Source organism: Mustelus asterias, chromosome 2, assembly GCF_964213995.1.
Source record: "Mustelus asterias chromosome 2, sMusAst1.hap1.1, whole genome shotgun sequence".
Taxonomy (NCBI): domain Eukaryota; kingdom Metazoa; phylum Chordata; class Chondrichthyes; order Carcharhiniformes; family Triakidae; genus Mustelus; species Mustelus asterias.
The window spans coordinates 139,331,834-139,350,060 of NC_135802.1; the positions used below are offsets into that span (position 1 = coordinate 139,331,834).

The window sequence follows — 18,227 nt, forward strand, 5'->3', positions numbered from 1 at the left end:
GGACTGTGGGAGGAAACCGGAGCACCCGGAGGAAACCCACGCAGACACAGGGAGAACATGCAAAATCCACACAGACAGTGACCAAGGCCGGAAATGAACCCGGGTCCCTGGCGCTGTGAGGCAGCAGTGCTAACCACTGTGCCACCATGTCGCTTTGATGGATAGTGTTAACTAATTTAGGTTCAATTCAGATTCGGTGCAGAACTCTACTATTCCAACAATAAGTGGGGAATATTGGAAATAATGAGGGGGAATTTTCCTGTCCTGCCCGCCATGGGAATTGTCACGGGCGGGGAGGGGGGGAGGGGGTCCGTTGACCTCAGGTGGTAATATCCGGTTTTGGGGCGAGCGGGGCCTGAAAATCCTGCCCAATAAAAATATTTAGCTTCCGAAACACACAAACAAATGACCGAACAGTAATGTTTGCCAATCACAACACAACAGAGGCAGCTAAACACAAAAGGGTCGGGAGCATTACTGTGTAATGTCAATATTCATTTTCTTTGTACAGTGCTAAAGATAAATAGCAAAGTTGGCTGAAAGGATTCAACAGGATTTTCATGGATCAAAACATGTTTTACCCGTGACTTCGGCTGAATCAACACCCGCACAAAAACAATGCTCCATCCTCCAGTCCAGCATGAAAGTTAAATTTTATCAGTCATTCCTTCCTTGTTCCCCCCAGCAACCCACCCTCACCCACCTCTCCCCACATTTAATTCTTTAGCTTTCAATAATGTTGATATCCTGGGGTGGCCAGATGACACACGCCATGGTGTATTAATCTGTTACATTCTGGATTGATACATGTGCCAGGACTATTATATAATAAGCTCCAATCTTCGGCAGAATTAAGCTTATCCTCCGGCAGCAAGTATATAGCACATGACTATATAAAACGACTTGCATTTATATAGTGCCTTTCACAAATTGAGAATGTCCTAAAGCGCTTTACAGACAGTTAAATACTTAAGTATATTCCTGCTGTAATGTAGGAAATGCAGCAAGAAATTTGTGCATAACAAGCTCCCACAAACAGTAATACTTGGGGGAATCCTCCAGTCTCACTGGCTCCTGGCAGGAATCGCGATGGCGCAGAGAACCGGGTGTTGCAATTCTCCCGCCCCGCCCCAATAGGGTTCCCGCCCATTATGGGCAGCAACCTCATCCTGCACCATTCACCCACCTTTCCAGCAGGAAATGGACTGGGCGGGCTGTGGTGATGACCAGCGTGGACTTGGCATTTGGGCCCCGAGGGTCCAGGTGAGTACCACCAATCCCTAAGCAAAGAGGAGCAGCCTCCCTCTCACCACTCAAATAATGGGTCACCTGCAGCCTCCCCCCCCCGACCAACCAACACACCACGGAGGCATGAGGGTGACTCAACCCGACCCCCCCTACTCGGCCCACCTCCCCCCTCAGACCCACCACACAGCTCACTACCCCCTCAGATCCTCATCAGTGGCACAGCCTTCAGCCATCTCAGCCTTACAGCATGCAATTCTCCTCCTAAATCGCTTTGATTTTATGGAACTCCGTTATGCAACAGCACAGTGGGTGTGCCTAGTCCACACTGTCTCCAGAAGTACAAAGCGATGACTCACTACCACCTCCTCAAGTAATTAGGGATAGGCATACCACGAATAACAAAGCTCTCCTGACCATTAAAAGCCACCTCAATGATCATCTGTTGAACCATGCTTTCCAGCTTCCTGAACACGTATAGCTATTTAAATAAAAGCAAAATACTGTGGATGCTGGAATCTGAAACAAAAACAGAAAATGCTGGAAACACTCAGCAGATCTGACAACATCTGTGGAGTGAGAATAGATTCAATGTTGCAAGTCTAAATGACCCTTCATCAGAGCTGATAGATCTATGTCTATTTCATCTCAGTAAAGCAATTTGGGATCAATACTATGTTAATGGTTGATGCGCGATTGATTCACACAGGAGGCTAGGACGTACCCGGGAATAAAGGCTTTTATTCACAACAAGATTGGAGCACACTACTTAACAATATTATCCCAGACTAAGGGCTACTAGGAAGTAGCAGTGACCTTTATACTCCTGTAAGAAGGCGGAGCCGAACGGAGTGTACCACAGAACAATGCTAACAGGTGGAACACCCCAACCCTAACCCCAACAGTAACAAGAGTAACATATGTACAAATACCCATAGTGGTAACCATCTATGGTTCACCACAATGGTAAAAAAATAAATCTGAGTTATTCTTGCTGTTGTAAAAAGGGTGTACTATGTAAACCATCATCACTGGCCCAAGTGGCTTTCAGATCAGAGTGATGGCATGGATATGTAGTCGAAAGCTGATCCCCGAGTCCAATATGATACCAAGGCTGCAAAGAGTGTGGTTCAGCCTCACAGTATGGTCAGAAAGAATGATGGATTCGGTCAAGAGGAATGTAGTTTGTAGTAGGGACTGCAACGTTTAGCTGGAGAAAATTTCTGTTCATCCAGTATTGGCTGTTAAACAAGCGGTCTGCTAATTCAGCAATAGTGGAGGTGTTTAGGGAGGTGATGGCGAAGCAGGTGGTGTCATCAGTGTACCTGTCTGGATAAATTTGTCAAGGGGCAGCATGTAGATGACAAACAGGAGGGAGGTCGAGGATAGATCCTTGTGGGAACACCAGAGGCAACACTGAGGGAACAGGAAGCGAAGCCATTGCCAGCGATACTCTGACAATGATTAGAAAGGCAAGAATGGAACAGGACAAGTCGAGTGCCACCCAGATCTATACTGGAGAGGCATTGGAGGAGGATGGTGAGGCCAATCTAAGGTCACAGACAGATCGAGAAGGACAAGGAGGGATATTTACCTTTGTCACCGCCACCGAAAGATGGCATTTGTGACTTTGATGAGATTGGCACTGTAGCAGAAGCAGAAAACCGACCGGAAGGATTCAAACATAGAGTTCCGGCAAAGCCGGGCACGGATATGGGAATGATTTGAATTGCTCTCCTCACTGCTGCCCCGCAGACTGGCAACTTCTTTCTACATCTGCATGCACAAGTTCTGATACTGCACATCTTTCAAATGGAGAGTTAACTGCTTCATACAAATGCTGCGGGAGCAAAGAGAACAGGGCTATTTTCATGAGAACCACACTGTCTTTGAAGATGAGAAAGGCGTGGCTAAGAACCTCACCCCAGGGACACTACTATAAAGATAGCTCCATAAGTCAAATGTCCAATTACGGTGACTGGATGTTTATAGCCTCTGAGAAAGGCATACATCCAAAGGGTTATTCCTCTTATTTCAACCACGAGATCAAAAGATGAGCATTCTTGTCCGCTCTTTCATTCTGGAAAAAATTGGTTCTTTTATGTTTTTCTTTTTTCATTCTATTGCTGTGTTTCTCCCAATTCTTCTTTCATGTTCCTCAATGCATTCTCTTTTAGAAACATAGAAACCCTACAGTGCAGAAGGAGGCCATTCGGCCCATCGAGTCTGCACCGACCACAATCCCACCCAGGCCCTACCCCCACACATTTTACCCGCTAATCCCTCTAACCTACGCATCCCAGGACTCTAAGGGACAATTTTTAACCTGGCCAATCAACCTAACCCGCACATCTTTGGGCTGTGGGAGGAAACCGGAGCACCCGGAGGAAACCCACGCAGACACGAGGAGAATGTGCAAACTCCACACAGACAGTGACCCGAGCCGGGAATCGAACCCAGGACCCTGGAGCTGTGAAGCAGCAGTGCTAACCACTGTGCTACCGTGCCGCCCATGTTTATTTTTCTTGGAATTATCGAACTATTGCAATACAAAGGGAGACCATTCAGCCTGCTTTGTCCATGCTAACACGTTGCAGGAACAATTCATCTAGTCCAAATTTCCCCATGCCCTGCAATTCTTTTTCCTCTTCAGATAATTATAGAATTCCCTACTGAAAGCCATGACTGACTCTATTTCCCCCTCATTCTCGAACACTGCATTCCAGATCCTAACCGCATGCTACATGAAAATGTTATTCCTCATGTTGCTTCTGGTGATGAAAGGTTACAGACTTGAAAAGTTAACTCAGCTTCTCTCTCCACAGAGGCTGCTAGACTGGCAGAGTATTTACAGCAAGTTCTGATTTTATTTCAGGTGTTGAGCATCTGGCTTGATTGTTGGAATAAATGTTATAAAAAGTGAAATCTTGTCCATCCTTTCCTTCCTTGGGGTTACTCAGTAAATTTTAGTTTGCTGGTCTCCATGGAGATCCTAACATTCATCATTGTTGCTGTGGTGGCCATGCTTTCAGGTAAGGTCCCCAGCTCGAGAACTGCCTCACTGAAGCTCTCCACCTCTTTCTCCTTGCTCAAAACACTGGGTAAACCTACCTCTTTGACAAGTGTTGTTGTGCACCTGTCCTAGTGTGTCCTTACATAGCTTGGTGTTAAATTTTGTTTTGTATTATTTGTGAAGCATCTTGGAACATTTTAATATGTTAAAGGCAATATTTAAGTGCATACTTGGTGAGCACATTAAATAGTTAGCATGGTGGCACAGTGGTTAACACTGTTGCCTCACGGCGCCAGGGACGCGGGTTCAATTCCGGCCTCGGGTGTGTGGAGTTTGCGCATTCTCCCCGTGTCTGTGTGGGTTTCTTCCGGGTGCTCTGGTTTCCTCCCACACTCCAAAGATCTGCGAGTTAGTTTGAATGGCCATGCTAAATTGTCTCTTAGTGTCAGGGGGATTAGCAGGGTAAATACATGGGGTCACGGGAATAGGGCCTGGGTGGGATTGTTGTTGGTGCAGGCTGAATGGGCCAAATGGCCGCCTTCTGCATTGTAGGGATTCAATGATCACTGTAGCTACCACAAAGCCGTATGATCTTAACGGCTGTCCCTATCTCTTTGGCCTGCGCAATTTGCCATCTCGTCTTCTGAAGCTAGGATCTTAGGTAGATTTTGGATCAGGAAAGGAAGAGGCCTTTTCAAGTTCACAAGTCAAGGCTGGCCGTGTTTGAGCTGGGAAATGCTGCCCAAAAGACCTTTCCCTTTATCCATCAAAATAATTTTGCCCATTAATATGTAAATTATTTAAAGTTAAAGTTCAATAATGTCACATAGTTTCCTCTGGAACCACCGTTCAGAGAGCTTTGACATTCATAGGAAGGCTGATTCTGTCAAGATGTCCATAAACCAATAATCAGATGCCAGGTTCGAGCAACAAATGGTGATAAATTATTTTTTTTCTCTCACATTTCTGTGAAGCCCCTTGGCGTTTTTTTTTGTGTATTGATGGTGCTATATAAATGCAAATTTTTACTATGGGCCACCCTTTAATCATTCTGTAATTACGCTTTTGAAAGGAAAAAACTAGCAGCATGAAAATATGAAATATGTATACAAAATTATTAAGCAGAGAAGGTAATGGAATGTGGATTAGACATGGCATACATAAATAATATCGATCAGATACGAGGATTACCCATTATGTACGAGTATGTAAATTGCGCGCACTAAATAAAAACTACGTTCAATCCTCATTTGCAGCTTCATTTCCAAAAATGAAAGGTGGTCCCATGCCCTCCAAAAGAGCCCCAGTGAGGATGCAGAGAAAGGAGGAAGATCCCACAGAAAGGTATATGCTCAGTTTAGAAAGACTCGGAGCAGAAGGTTCAAATGATTGTTTGCCAAATGTGCATTAATAAAATAGAAAAGCAAAGTTGTGAAAGACTATGGATATTAGAGGATTACCCGTTAGGTGCTAATCTATTTTCTTGCACTCTGTCCACAGAAAGCCTCGCCAGAGAGAGTAGTAAGAATACAGTTACACGGTGGAATCAGAGCTTTATATAACTGTAATATTGAAACACAGAAAATAGAAGCAGGAGTAGGCCATTCGGCCCTTTTGAACCTGCTCTGCTATTCATTTTGCTCATGGCTGATCATTAAATTCAATATCCTGATCCCGCCTTCCCCCAATATCCCTTGATTCCTTTAGCCCCAAGAGCTGTATCCAATTCCTTCTTGAAATCACACAACATTTTGGCCTTAACTACTTTCTGTGGTAGTGAATTTCATAGTTTCGCCACTCTCTGGGTGAAGAAATTTCTCTTCACCTCAGTCCTAAAAGGTCTACCCCTTATCCTCAAACTATGACCCCTAGTTCTGGACTTTCCCACCATCGGAAACATTGTTTCTGAATCTACCCTATCTAATCTTGTTAGAATTTTATAAATTTCTATGCGATCCCCTCTCAGTCTTCTAAACTCCAATGAATATAATCCTTTAATATAACTGAGTATTCCAGCCTTCTTTGAGATAAAGGCCGACATTATATTAGCTATTTCATTTTTTTGTACTTATTCACTAGTTTTTAAAGTTATTTTAGTACTTCAATCCCCAAATCTCCCTCTTTGTCCACCGTTTCTGGTTTTTGGAAAATACTGTGTTCTATATTTCTTAAGTGCACAGCATTAGATGGAGGTTGACTAAGGTGGGGTTAATCAAAGGCCAAGGAGGAACTTGAGCAGTCGATGGCGGGGGAAGTCCAAAACTAAAGATCACAGTTTGAGGATTTAGGATTTTTGGGACTGAGGTGAAGAGAAATTTCTTCGAACTTCTTGACTACCATCCTGGAAAAATAAAAGTATTCCATCACGCTCCTGACTTGGGCTTTGTTCAGATGGTGTTCAGGCTTTGAGGAGTCAGAAGGTGAGTCACTTGTTGCGGAATGCCTAACTTCTGGCCAGTTACTGAAGCCACCATATTTAAGTGGCTGGTCCAAATAGGTTTCTGGTCAATGATAAACCACCTCCCCTTCAACCCCTGAAACTCTTCCTTATGGAAGACTACCTACTTTCATGGACGGGTGCGGCACCAAAAACAGCCTGGCAGATTGATAGCATCCAGGACAGAACAGACTGTGTGATCTGTAGTCCATCCACCATCTTAAACATTGACTTCCTCCAGTGCACTGTGACAGCACTGTGCATCATCCACAAGATGCACTCAGCAGCTTGCCAAGTGCACTGTGTCAGCACCTTGAAAACATGAGATTTTCACTGCTCAGTCAAACAAGAGCAGCAGGTGCATGGGAACATCACCACCTGCAAGTTCCCCTCCGAGTCACACAACATCCTGACTTAGAACCATGTTACCATTCCTTCACTGTGACTGGGTAAGAATCAAGGATCTCCCTCCCTTTTCCACAAGGTGGCTCACTGCTACCTTCCCAAGGGCAATTAGGGACAGACAAGAAACGTTGATCTTGCCAAGGACACACATCCCATGAAGGAGTAAAATCAATCTTCCCTTGTGCTGAGTATGACTCCAGCTTTTGGAAAGTTTTATTCCTGTTTCCCTGAACTCTATTTTTCAGCTTATGCATTAGGTATTATCAGCTGCCATGTTACCCAGTATATTCAACCCACTTTTGGCACAGAATGTGCAGTGAGAAAACACTCAGAAGGTCACCAATTTACTTTTCCTGTCCCCAAGAGTGATGTGTTGATTTTAACATTCATTTATTAAAAGCTGAATTAAATTCAAAATGTATTTTAGTCCCCTTGATGCTTCGCTGCAAACCTTGTGGAATAGGTGGCCAGTAAAACTGAGCAATTGTACCATGCCCTGCCTTGTGATACAACAGGGGACGTAATAGGCTACCAGTCTATATAACTCCTAGATAAAGGCAAAATACTGCGGATGCTGGGATCTGAAACAAAACAGAAAACGCTGGAAAGTCTCAGCAGGTCTGACAGCATCTGTAGAGAGAAAGTCCAAAGATGTGCGTGTTAGGTGGATTGGCCATGCTAAATTGGGACGAGCTAGGGTAAATGCATGGGGTTACGGGATTAGTGCCTAAGTGGGCTTGTGGTCAGTGCAGACCTGATGGGCCGAATGGCCTCCTTCTGCACTGTAGGATTCTATGATTCTAAAGAATCGAGCCAACGTTTTGAGTCAGGATGACCCTTTGTCAGACTGTATTGTATTTATGCACTCCAGTTCTGGACACCCCACAATACATTTCCACTGATATTATTACAGGCACTGTGCCTCAAAACCAGCATAATCTGTCAAAGGGTCATCTTGAGTCGAAACATCTCTCTCCACAGATGCTGTCTGACCCACTGAGATTTTCCAGCATTTTCTGTTTTTCTTGTATATAGTTCCTCGCTTGCGTGCAGTTCCAACCAGCTTGAATAATGGTGAAAAGGATTATCTGATGTCAGCCTCACATCAAGACAGGTTCTGACATGCACAAAAACTGGAAGGATTGGGAAGAAGCATCTGAAGATTATGCTCTCAAATCTCTGTGGACTTGCACAAGATGTTAAGCTGAAGGTTCGGTTTAAAGAAGATTTTGTTGGAAAATTAACTGTTGCTGAAGTAGAGTAGAATATCAAAAGCAGTCACACATTGTGGTAATGTCACAGCAACATTTGACAGAATGGTTATTTCAAGTTCTTCATTAAATTCAAAAGGAAGCTGGCTTTGGTACTGTTCCTTTTTAAAGCTACAAATGAAATTCACCATATGTTAGCGATGTCAGGACTTGATTTTCTCAGAGTTTCTGCTGACATTACACAATGTGTACCTGTAGCTTATCTTTCGCTCGGGGATATAAACCAGAAATCACAATCTTCATTTCTATCACAGCTCTGCAACTCAGAGCAGCAGCACTGACCTTGTTGAAGTCCTCAGATGTTGCTCGCATTTCCTTCCATGTCTTATTTAAGAGCTGGATGCAGATGCAGAAGAACTCCTCAAATGATCGGTCATGGGTGAAAAACATGGGGTGAAATTCGTTGCAGGTGTCACTGGCTGTAGGGTTATGCAAAAAATGGGCATTGGGGAAACGATGGGGTGGGGAGGAATAGGTGAGAGGACAGAAGAGGGGAAGGGGTTTGGAGGGAAGCGAGGGGAGGGGGTTTGGAGGGAAGCGAGGGGAGATGGTTTGGAGGGAAGCGAGGGGAGATGGTTTGGAGGGAAGTGAGGGGAGGGGGTTTGGAGGGAAGCGAGGGGAGATGGTTTGGAGGGAAGTGAGGGAGATGGTTTGGAGGGAAGCGAGGGGAGGGGGTTTAGAGGGAAGCGAGGGGAGGAGGTTTGGAGGGAAGCGAGGGGAGGAGGTTTGGAGGGAAGTGAGGGGGGGGGAAGGAAGAAAGGAGATAGAAAATAACATTTTTTACACTTAGAATACTAGGTATCAGGTAACAATATACACATTCTTGAACATTAAACCCTCAACCAACATATACAGGCCTGTGCTGAGTGGTAATATAAGAAAAGTCAAAGATAACCAAAAGGCCATTTATCCTACTGAAACTCATTCTTCTAGGCGTAGGTATTTATCAGATAACGATATAGTACTGATAGGCAGAGTCTATCTGGGAAGAAGTTGTCCTTCATGTTACCCACAACAATCACTGAGATCTGGAACATCTTTTTCACAATGCCTTTACAATTACTTCAACATTTGCCGTTGGTTCTATCCAGGGTCAAGGACTTAAGATCACGGTCAATTTTTAGAAGGTGAAGCTCTGAATTTTGTTAATATGTTTCTATCTAGTTATCCTTGAACATAATAAACGAGCAAGTTTGATAACTGTTGGACTGCGATACATACCACCAAGGGTTTTCAGATCAACGCATATTCATAGAATCCCAGAGTGCAGAAGGAGGCCATTTGGCCCATTGAGTTTGCACCGACCACAATCCCACCCAGGCCCTATTCCTGTAACACCACATATTTACCCTGTTAATCCCCTGACACTAGGGGCAATTTAGCATGGCCAATCAACCTAACCTGCATATCTTTGGACTGTGGGAGGAAACCGGAGCACCTGGAGGGAACCCACGCAGACACGGGGAGAATGTGCAAACTTCACACAGACATTGAGCCAAGGGCGGAATTGAACCCAGTCCCTGGCGCTGTGAAGCAGCCGTGCTAACCACTGTGCCATCCCACCATATTCCCACCAAGCACTGGAAGTGGCTATCATTGAAATTATAATGTTGATTCCCTGCATTATGGGATGTTGAGAGAGTTGGAAAGACTGAGAGGGGATCTCATAGAAACTTACAAAGTTCTAACAGGATTAGGCATGGTAGATTCAGAAAGAATGTTCCCGATGGTGGGGGAGTCCAGAACGAAGGGTCATAGTTTGAGGATTGAGGTGAAGAAAATCTTTTTCACCCATAGAGTGGTGGATGCGTGGAATTCACTACCACACAAAGTAGTTGAGGCCAAAACCTTGTGTGATTTCAGGAAGGAATTAAATACAGCTCTTGGGGCTAAAGGGATCAAGGGAAATGGGGGGGAAGGCCGGATCAAGGTATTGAATTTGATGATCAGCCAAGATCATAATGAATAGCGGCGCAGGCTCAAAGGGCCAAATGGCCTACTCATGCTTCTATTTTCTACGTATGTTTACCCTGTAGATATACTGGCCACCAATAAAGGATCCAGTTATTTAAATAAATGCAAAAATGCTCCATGTATGACACAAGTGGCATTTTATATGCAACAGCAAATGGGAGAATTTTAAAATTTATTTAATATGAAATGTTAACTTGATTCAGTTGGTAAAAGAAATGATTTGCATTTATATGGCTTGTTTCGCATCCTCAGTGTGTCCCAAAGCACTCAACAGCCAATTAAGTGCTTTTGAAGTGTAGTTATTATCATAATGTAGGAAATACAAGCAGCCAAGTCATGCACAGCAAGATCCCACAGACGGCAATCAGATATGTGATTATGTAGAAATGTTGGGTGAGGGATAAATATTATCCTGGGTTCAAGTTGTATTCCAGGACTGGAACACCTAGTGTTTTTTGAAGTCAGGTTTAAAAAAACGTAAACTTCAGTTCAATCAGTGGTAAGTCAAGCATTTGAAAACAAAATCATAAAAGCTTTAGTAAATCAATGCAGCTACATATGATATCAGCCCTGGTAATGTTTTCGCCCGAGTCAGAAGATTGTGAGTTCATGTCCCACTTCAGATACCTCAACACGTAATTTAGGCTGACTTTTTAAGTGCAGTATTTGAGGGAGTGCTACACTGCCAGATGTACTGTCTTTTAGCTGAAACATTAAACAGAGGGCCTGCCTGTCCTGTCAGGTGAATGCAAAAGATCACGAGACTACCAGAAGAAAAGGCGAGGGAGTTATCCTGGCCTCCTAGTCAACATTTACTTCTCAAACAACATCACAAACTGAGATTCTCAGGCCATTATCTCATTGCTATTTGAGAGAGCATGCTGTGCACCCTACATTACAACAGTAACTATGCTTGAGAAGTATTTAATTGGCTATAAAGCACTTTGGGAAGTCCTGAGGGCATGAAATATATGAATAGACAATTTTTTCTTTATAGTCATCTTTGGGACATTTGTGGTGCAGAATGGCTACCATCTTTGCCTGCAAAACAGTCACTGCAATTCAAAAATGAATAGTTGGGATGTGTACTTGGATGTCACACAAATGCAAGTATCTGTTTTAACAACAGGCAACGTCTCTCTCTGTTTTAAAGGACATAGTGATTGATCCATTTTAAACACAGCAACCGAGAAAATAGGAGCAGGCGTTGGCCATTTGGCCCTATAAGCCTGTTTTGCCATTCATTATGACCATGGCTAATCATCCAACTCAATAGCCTAATCCCACCTTCCCTCCATATCCTTTGAATCTCTTCACCTCAACAGCTATATCTAACTCCTTCTTGAAAATGTTCAACGTTTTGGCCTCAACTACTTTCTGTGGTGGTGAATTCCACAGGCTCACCATTCTCTGGGTGAAGATGTTTCTCCTCATCTCAGTCTTAAATGTATCCTCAGACTGTGACCCCTGGTTCTGGGCATGCCCACCATCAGGAACATCCTTCTTGCACCTACCTATACAATGCAGCATTATCCGCAGATTCAATAGTGAAACACTAATGTCCTTAAATGTCTTTGTGGTCTATATAATGTAAAAGTTAAAACTAACAATCTTAAACTCTTCCCAACTCAAATATTGCTACGTACATTATGAACAATGATTGGAAATGATTTTTCCAGATGATATCTGGCTGCGCTGAAGGCACATGTAAGGAACAAAATCTTGACAAATCAAACCATTATTTTATGTTTCAAAGTGATGCTTTAGCGGCAAGATTTCAATTTGTTTAACAAGACCAATCTCATCCATCAAGAACATAGGCAGCCTCACCTCTCTGTCAGAGAATCAATTCAAAACATAACGGTTTCTGAAAGACTTTTGCAATGAAGCGTATAGCTCGAAGGCACTCATCACAGTCTCGTCAAGGAAGTAATTAAGTGCTGCTCACAGTATAGGTGAAGGCAATAGATTCTTCTTCCACATATTTTGAAATTTTGTCTTGTATTAAACTTGTTTGGAAATGAGACGGAAATTCAAATAACTGATTGGATACTTAAGGCAGAACATTATAGCCATGTTCACCAAGCAGAAACCTGGCAAAGACAGGAGCTAAAATAGCCAGAGCCACGGATCCCACTGTCTTCCTGTGGACCTCCATTTGATTTGTTGTTTGTGGAATATTGCTGTGCACAAATTAGTCAACACACCATTCGTGACTACACTTCAAAATGAAAATAACGCTGGTGCACCACTTTATTTTGGCTTGAAGACATGAGAAGACATTACATCAGTGCAAGTTCTTCCTTCTTCCATTAATTCCTTTAGGGGAAAGCACCAGGATAATAGATATCGAATGTAAAGATGCACACTGCAGCAGAAACACTAGGGCAGGAGGGAGGGAAATTGGCTGCTCTACACTTGGCCTGGGAGTGCTTGATGCTACAGCCAGATCACAAAAGACTTGAAAATGGATTCCACTCTCCTACGCAGCCATCCCTAACCTTGATAAACACAAGATTTAGTAAAAATAATCAATTCTTCCTTTCAATTTAAAGATTAATGCTTCACCAACTCTGCTTCTTTTCTTTATTTCCATGACTGGTGCAAAAAGCATTTGAAGCAAAGGCAGATTTTATGAAGTCAGGATATGTACTCAGATTATATAGAAAACTAATGAGAAACTGCATTTTGGTGAAGGTAGCATTCTTAATTGCATTCTGCCGACAACAGTCGCTGCAGCCTGGATTATTCCATACATTGGGCTCTCTGTCAGTGTTCCCCTCACCTCCGGGGACTGAAACTCTTCCTCACAACCAGAGACTGGGTCGTTGCTGTGCTCTCCACAGCCACTGGTCGAAGCCCCCAAACCTGTCTCAAACAGAAAACTGGGCAAATGACTAAAAGCCAGCAGCAGGACGAAGCTGAATGATTGGGGGGTGGTGGAGCCTGGTGATCCGGGTTTGGGGGAGGGGGATGGTGGTGGCGGGGGTGGAGGCTGGTAATCCAGCGTGGAGGGGGGGGGGGGGCGTGGATGGGGGGGGAGAGAAGAGGATTGCTGGAAATTGGATGGGGCAGAGGCTGTGATCGGGAGGGAGGCTGGAAATTGGGGGGTGGTGGGGTGGTGGCTGGTGTTCGGAGGTGGAGGCTGGTGATGGGAACAGGGGGGGGTGGAGGCTGGTGATCAGGAGGGGCTGATGGTGATCAGGGATGATGGGGAAGCTGGTTATCACGGGGTAGGCTGGTGATTGGGGGCGGCGGGGATAGGCTTCTGGTGGTCAGGGGGAGGGTGGGGAGGCGGACTGGTGGGGGAGCGGGGGAGAAAGGCTGGTGATCAGGACCGGGCTGGCAATTGGGAGGCTGGCGCTGCCGAAGTTGCACACCATATCCTCTTGGCCCCCAAGCCGTGCTAAAAAGAAACATTAACCGTGAGAAGCGGCAGCTCCCATCCGAGAAAAGCTGCCGGAATCTGGTAAACAGTGACTTTGATATGCAAATGAGGGCCCTGTCTCCCCTTTACTGGGGCCACATCCATGGACTGATTCCTGCAGTTTAAATTTAAAGGGGTGTGTATGGGTTAGTCTGCTCAATCCTCGTATTTTAAAACCAGCCCTTGGTTCCCTGTCGAGATGGGAGTTCAAATCAAAGTCTAAGGCCTTGGACAGAAGGGTAAAATGATGTATGTCCAGCATTGTTCCCAATCTGAAACTTCATCTGAACAAACTAATAGCAAAATTCAGTTGATGCTGCTCCATTTTGTGAAGAATGGTCAATGTTCAGTGCTGCTGAGGATGTCTGCAGATTCTGTACATCCATTCTGGCACAAGTTCCTAAAAGCTGTCAAATGGTCCATTTCTCATTTTGGCAGAATAAGCCTCTGGTACGACGCCTCTGCACCGACACAGCACTTTTATACATCCTTCTGGACTCGGAGAACATTTTCAAATTACTTATTTAAAACCTCAGCGAAAGAGAAGAAGGCTCTTTGCAAAGACAGGGTAAGCCTTTGACTGAAAAACAAATAAACTAACTACAAACCCCCTGACAAATCCACCTGCAGCTTCTTTCAGATAAATCCCCACACCGCACCAAGTCTGTCATTTGATAAGATTGTGCAGGACTGCCAGTGGTTAGTCTATAGTGTTTAATCTCTTTAGAATGAGCATCTCAATCCTCAAACCACACATAGATTTCAATTAACACCCTAATTCTTTAGGGTCTTTCCATTATCACCAAAGATTTTTTTCCCAAAACACTTTAGATTCAGTATTAAATGTCAGCTACTCATAACATCCAGATTTACTACGTGGTTTAATAGTACTTGTATTGACTCTCTCCAATAACACTGTCTCTGGAGGAAGTACCAAAACCATCTTGCAGAATTATGGATACATTAGCCACTTCTAATGAAAGAATCCATATTTGTACAGTGTCGTCCATAACTACAGGATCTCCTCCAACACTTTACAGGGGAACTGATGGCCCAGTGGTAGTATCGCTAGATTATTAATTCAGAAACTCAGTTAATGTTCAGAGGACCTGGGTTCGAATCCCGCCACAGCAGATGGTGGAATTTGAATTCAATAAAGATATCTGGAATTAAGAATCTGCTGATGACAATGAAACCATTGCCGACTGTATGAAAAACCCATCTGGTTCACCAATGTCCTTTAGGGAAGGAAATCTGCCGTTCTTACCTGGCCTGGTCTACATGTGACTCCAGACCCACAGCAATGTGGTTAACTCTCAACTGTCCTCACAACTAGGGATGGGCAATAAATGCCGGCCCACCAGCGACGACCATGAATGAATTTTTAAAAATACAGCGATTGGAAATGTCATCATTTTGGTGATGTAGGAAACTCTTTTGCTCACAGCTCTGTCTTATCAACAGCAACAAGATAATGACCAAATCATCTGCTGTGGTTGGTTGGCCGGGGCGGCATGGTGGCACAGTGGTTACCACTGCTGCCTCACAGTGCCAGGGACCTGGCTTCAATTCCCAGCTTGGGTCACCGTCTGTGTGGAGTTTGCACGTTCTCCATGGGTTTCCTCCAGGTGCTCCGGTTTCCTCCCACAGTCCGGAAGACTTGCTGGTTAGGTGCATATCATCCAATATTGACATTTGATTACCTAGGGCGGTATGGCGGCAGAGTGGTTAGCACTGCTGCCTCACAGCCCCTGGGACCCGGGTTCGATTCCCGGTTTGGGTCACTGTCTGTGTGGAGTCTGCACATTGTCTGTGTGGGTTTCCTCCGGGTGCTCCGGTTTCCTCCCACAATCCGAAATGCTGGTTAGGTGCATTGGCCGTGCTAAATTCTCCCTCAGTGTACCCAAACAGGCGCCAGAGTGTGGCTACTATGGGATTTTCAAGGTAACTTCATAGCAGTGTGAATGTAAGCCTATTTGTGACTAATAAACTTCACTTTACTTACTTTTGCTTCACTGTAAGGGATAAATATTGGCCAGGATATTGAGCCTCTGCTCTTCTTCCAAGTTGTGCCTAGGAATATTTTGCATCCCACCTGAGAAGAGGGGGGTGTTTTCACCTGAAAAATAGCACCTCCAGCAGTGCAGCAATGCTACAGTGAGTATCAGCCTACATGATGTGCTCAAATCTCTTGACTGGGTTTGAATCTGTAATGTGCCAAATCAGAGGCTAATGCTGAAGAACAAGAACAGGATGATGACTTTAAAATTGCCTTTGCCACTTTAACCAAATTATCTCCAGCCTTTAACCCTGCCTCCCCTTAAGTCCTTATTTGACTTTGTCTCCCCTATCTACCACAGGAGATTGAGTACTATATATTGAATAGAATGTGATGGTGTTACTGTATTTAATTTATTTTTAATTATTAGTAAGATAAATAGGACATGAGTTTTCTCTTTGTTTTTCAAACAATATTTAAATACCAAAGATCTCCCAGATACTTTATTCATTCTAATGTCAACACCAGGGAATCTCCACAATGGCCGATCTGCAAAGTTTCTCAATTGGTAAGTTTATTTACAGCAAAATAATAATTTAACATCTTCCAAATCATCCCATTGGCACTTTGGATTGAACCAACACATCTTATACTGATCCATTACAGAGTCTGTCAGCTAGTTAGTGACTATAGACAAGATATGTGATGAATCAGGCACTATCCATCAAATTCTTGACAATCCCAATTGGAGGTGACAAATTGGTAATTTACCCCTGGAACACAATGGCAATCAATGCATTTGCACCAGAACAAATTTGAGAATGCTTCCCATGTTTCTCACAGAATTTCATAGAATCCCTACAGTGCAGAAGGAGGCCATTCGGCCCATCAGTTCTGCACTGACTCTCTGACAGAATATCTTACCCATAGATCCATCTAATTAATACATCTAACCTACACATCCTGAGATACGAAGGGGCAGTTTTGCCATGGTCAATTACTCAACCTACATATCTTTGGGCTGTGGGAGGAAACTGGAGCACCCGGAGGAAATCCACGCAGGCACGGGGAGAACATGCAAACACCACACAGACAGTGACCCGAGGCCGGAATTGAACCCGGATGCCCGGCACAGGACACTAGAGGTTTACTGCATAGGAGGCTTGTATTTGCTCCAGCACATCTGGGTGTGCGTGTGCATGCCATGCGTGCATCTGTGCATGCGCAGATATAGAGAGAGAGTAGTGAGAGTAGTGAGCGAGCCTCACTCCCAATCTCGGTGTTCTCATTCACCCTCACCCCCACACACCAACAGCACTCTCGCAGTGAGTGTGCGCGCACCCTACTCCTAGGAGTGAGCTGGAAACACAAGGGTCAATTCTCCCAGCTAGGAGACATCAGCCAAGGCCAGTTAGCAGCTCCCCGCTGGGCGCCACGGCCTCCGGGCCCTGGATTTCCAGCGGCATCAGTTCTGTGCCAGAAATCGGTGTTCAGCTTGTTTAAATATTTAAATCTGTCTTTCCATCTGATTAGCATGCCCACGAGCACCCCCCCCCCCGCCCCCCCACCGCTCCCCACCCCCAGCCAGGTTCATTCCAGCGGGGTTTACAATGGCTCCCCATTAACGGGGAGCTGGCAGGCTGACACTGCTGGAGTGAAGGGAGGCCCCCCAGGAGATATGGGGTAAAGGGTGGGAGGGGGGATGGTGGGGTGCCCCGGACATTGACAGCCTGGCAGTGCCAGCCTAGCCCCTGGCAATGCCCAGGGCGCACCTTGGCAATGCCCATCGGGCATCAGGCAGTGCCAAGGGGGCAGGGCCTATTGCGGGGGGGGGGGGGAGATAGGTGGGGGTGGGGAGTCCCGCTGCCACTCTACATAGGGATCGTGGGTAAGAGGACAGAAGCAGCTGATGGGGGCTGACCATGGGGAAATCAGCAGATCGGGACTGCGGGGGCTCGCCCGGATATGTCCGGGAAGCCAGCGATCATTCCAAAATTAATCCCATTGTTCCACTCTCTCCCCATTGTCCAAACCTTTCCAAAATTAATCCTACTGTTCTAATCTCTCCACAACCCGATAACAATCCAGAACAAATCCCCTTGCCTACTCTCTCTTCCTCCAACTGTTTCTGTATCTTTCTCCAAAGCATCGCATTCATTTTAATCTTACTTCTGGTCCATTTCACTCCATAATAATAATACAACAGACTTCTCTATGTTTACGTGGGCTGTTCTTAGCTTCAAATCTTACTGCTAATATTTCACATGCTTTGTATATTCAAAGTATTTGGTACAGAATTAAAATAAGTTGAAATGGGCATTAGCTCATTAACCATATTTCGGAAGAAACACAGGTCCTTCTTTATCAGTGTTAGCAATTGTGATTTTCTTCACTCTATTGGAGTGTAGGAGACTGAGAGATGATCTTATAGAGGTGTATAAGATCATGAGAGGCAT

At 44.7% G+C, this 18,227-nt stretch overlaps 1 protein-coding gene across 8 annotated transcripts in view; it reads right to left on the reverse strand.

Annotated features, from left to right (window-relative positions):
- The window catches only part of LOC144511763 (engulfment and cell motility protein 1), a 275,624-nt gene that overhangs the window by 81,607 nt on the left and 175,790 nt on the right, over nt 1–18,227 (reverse strand). For all 8 annotated transcript variants that reach the window (XM_078242020.1, XM_078242065.1, XM_078242047.1 and 5 more), the window contains one exon: nt 8,654–8,790. In XM_078242020.1, coding sequence (XP_078098146.1) covers nt 8,654–8,790 — 137 coding nt within the window. The remainder of the gene's footprint in view (nt 1–8,653; nt 8,791–18,227) is intronic.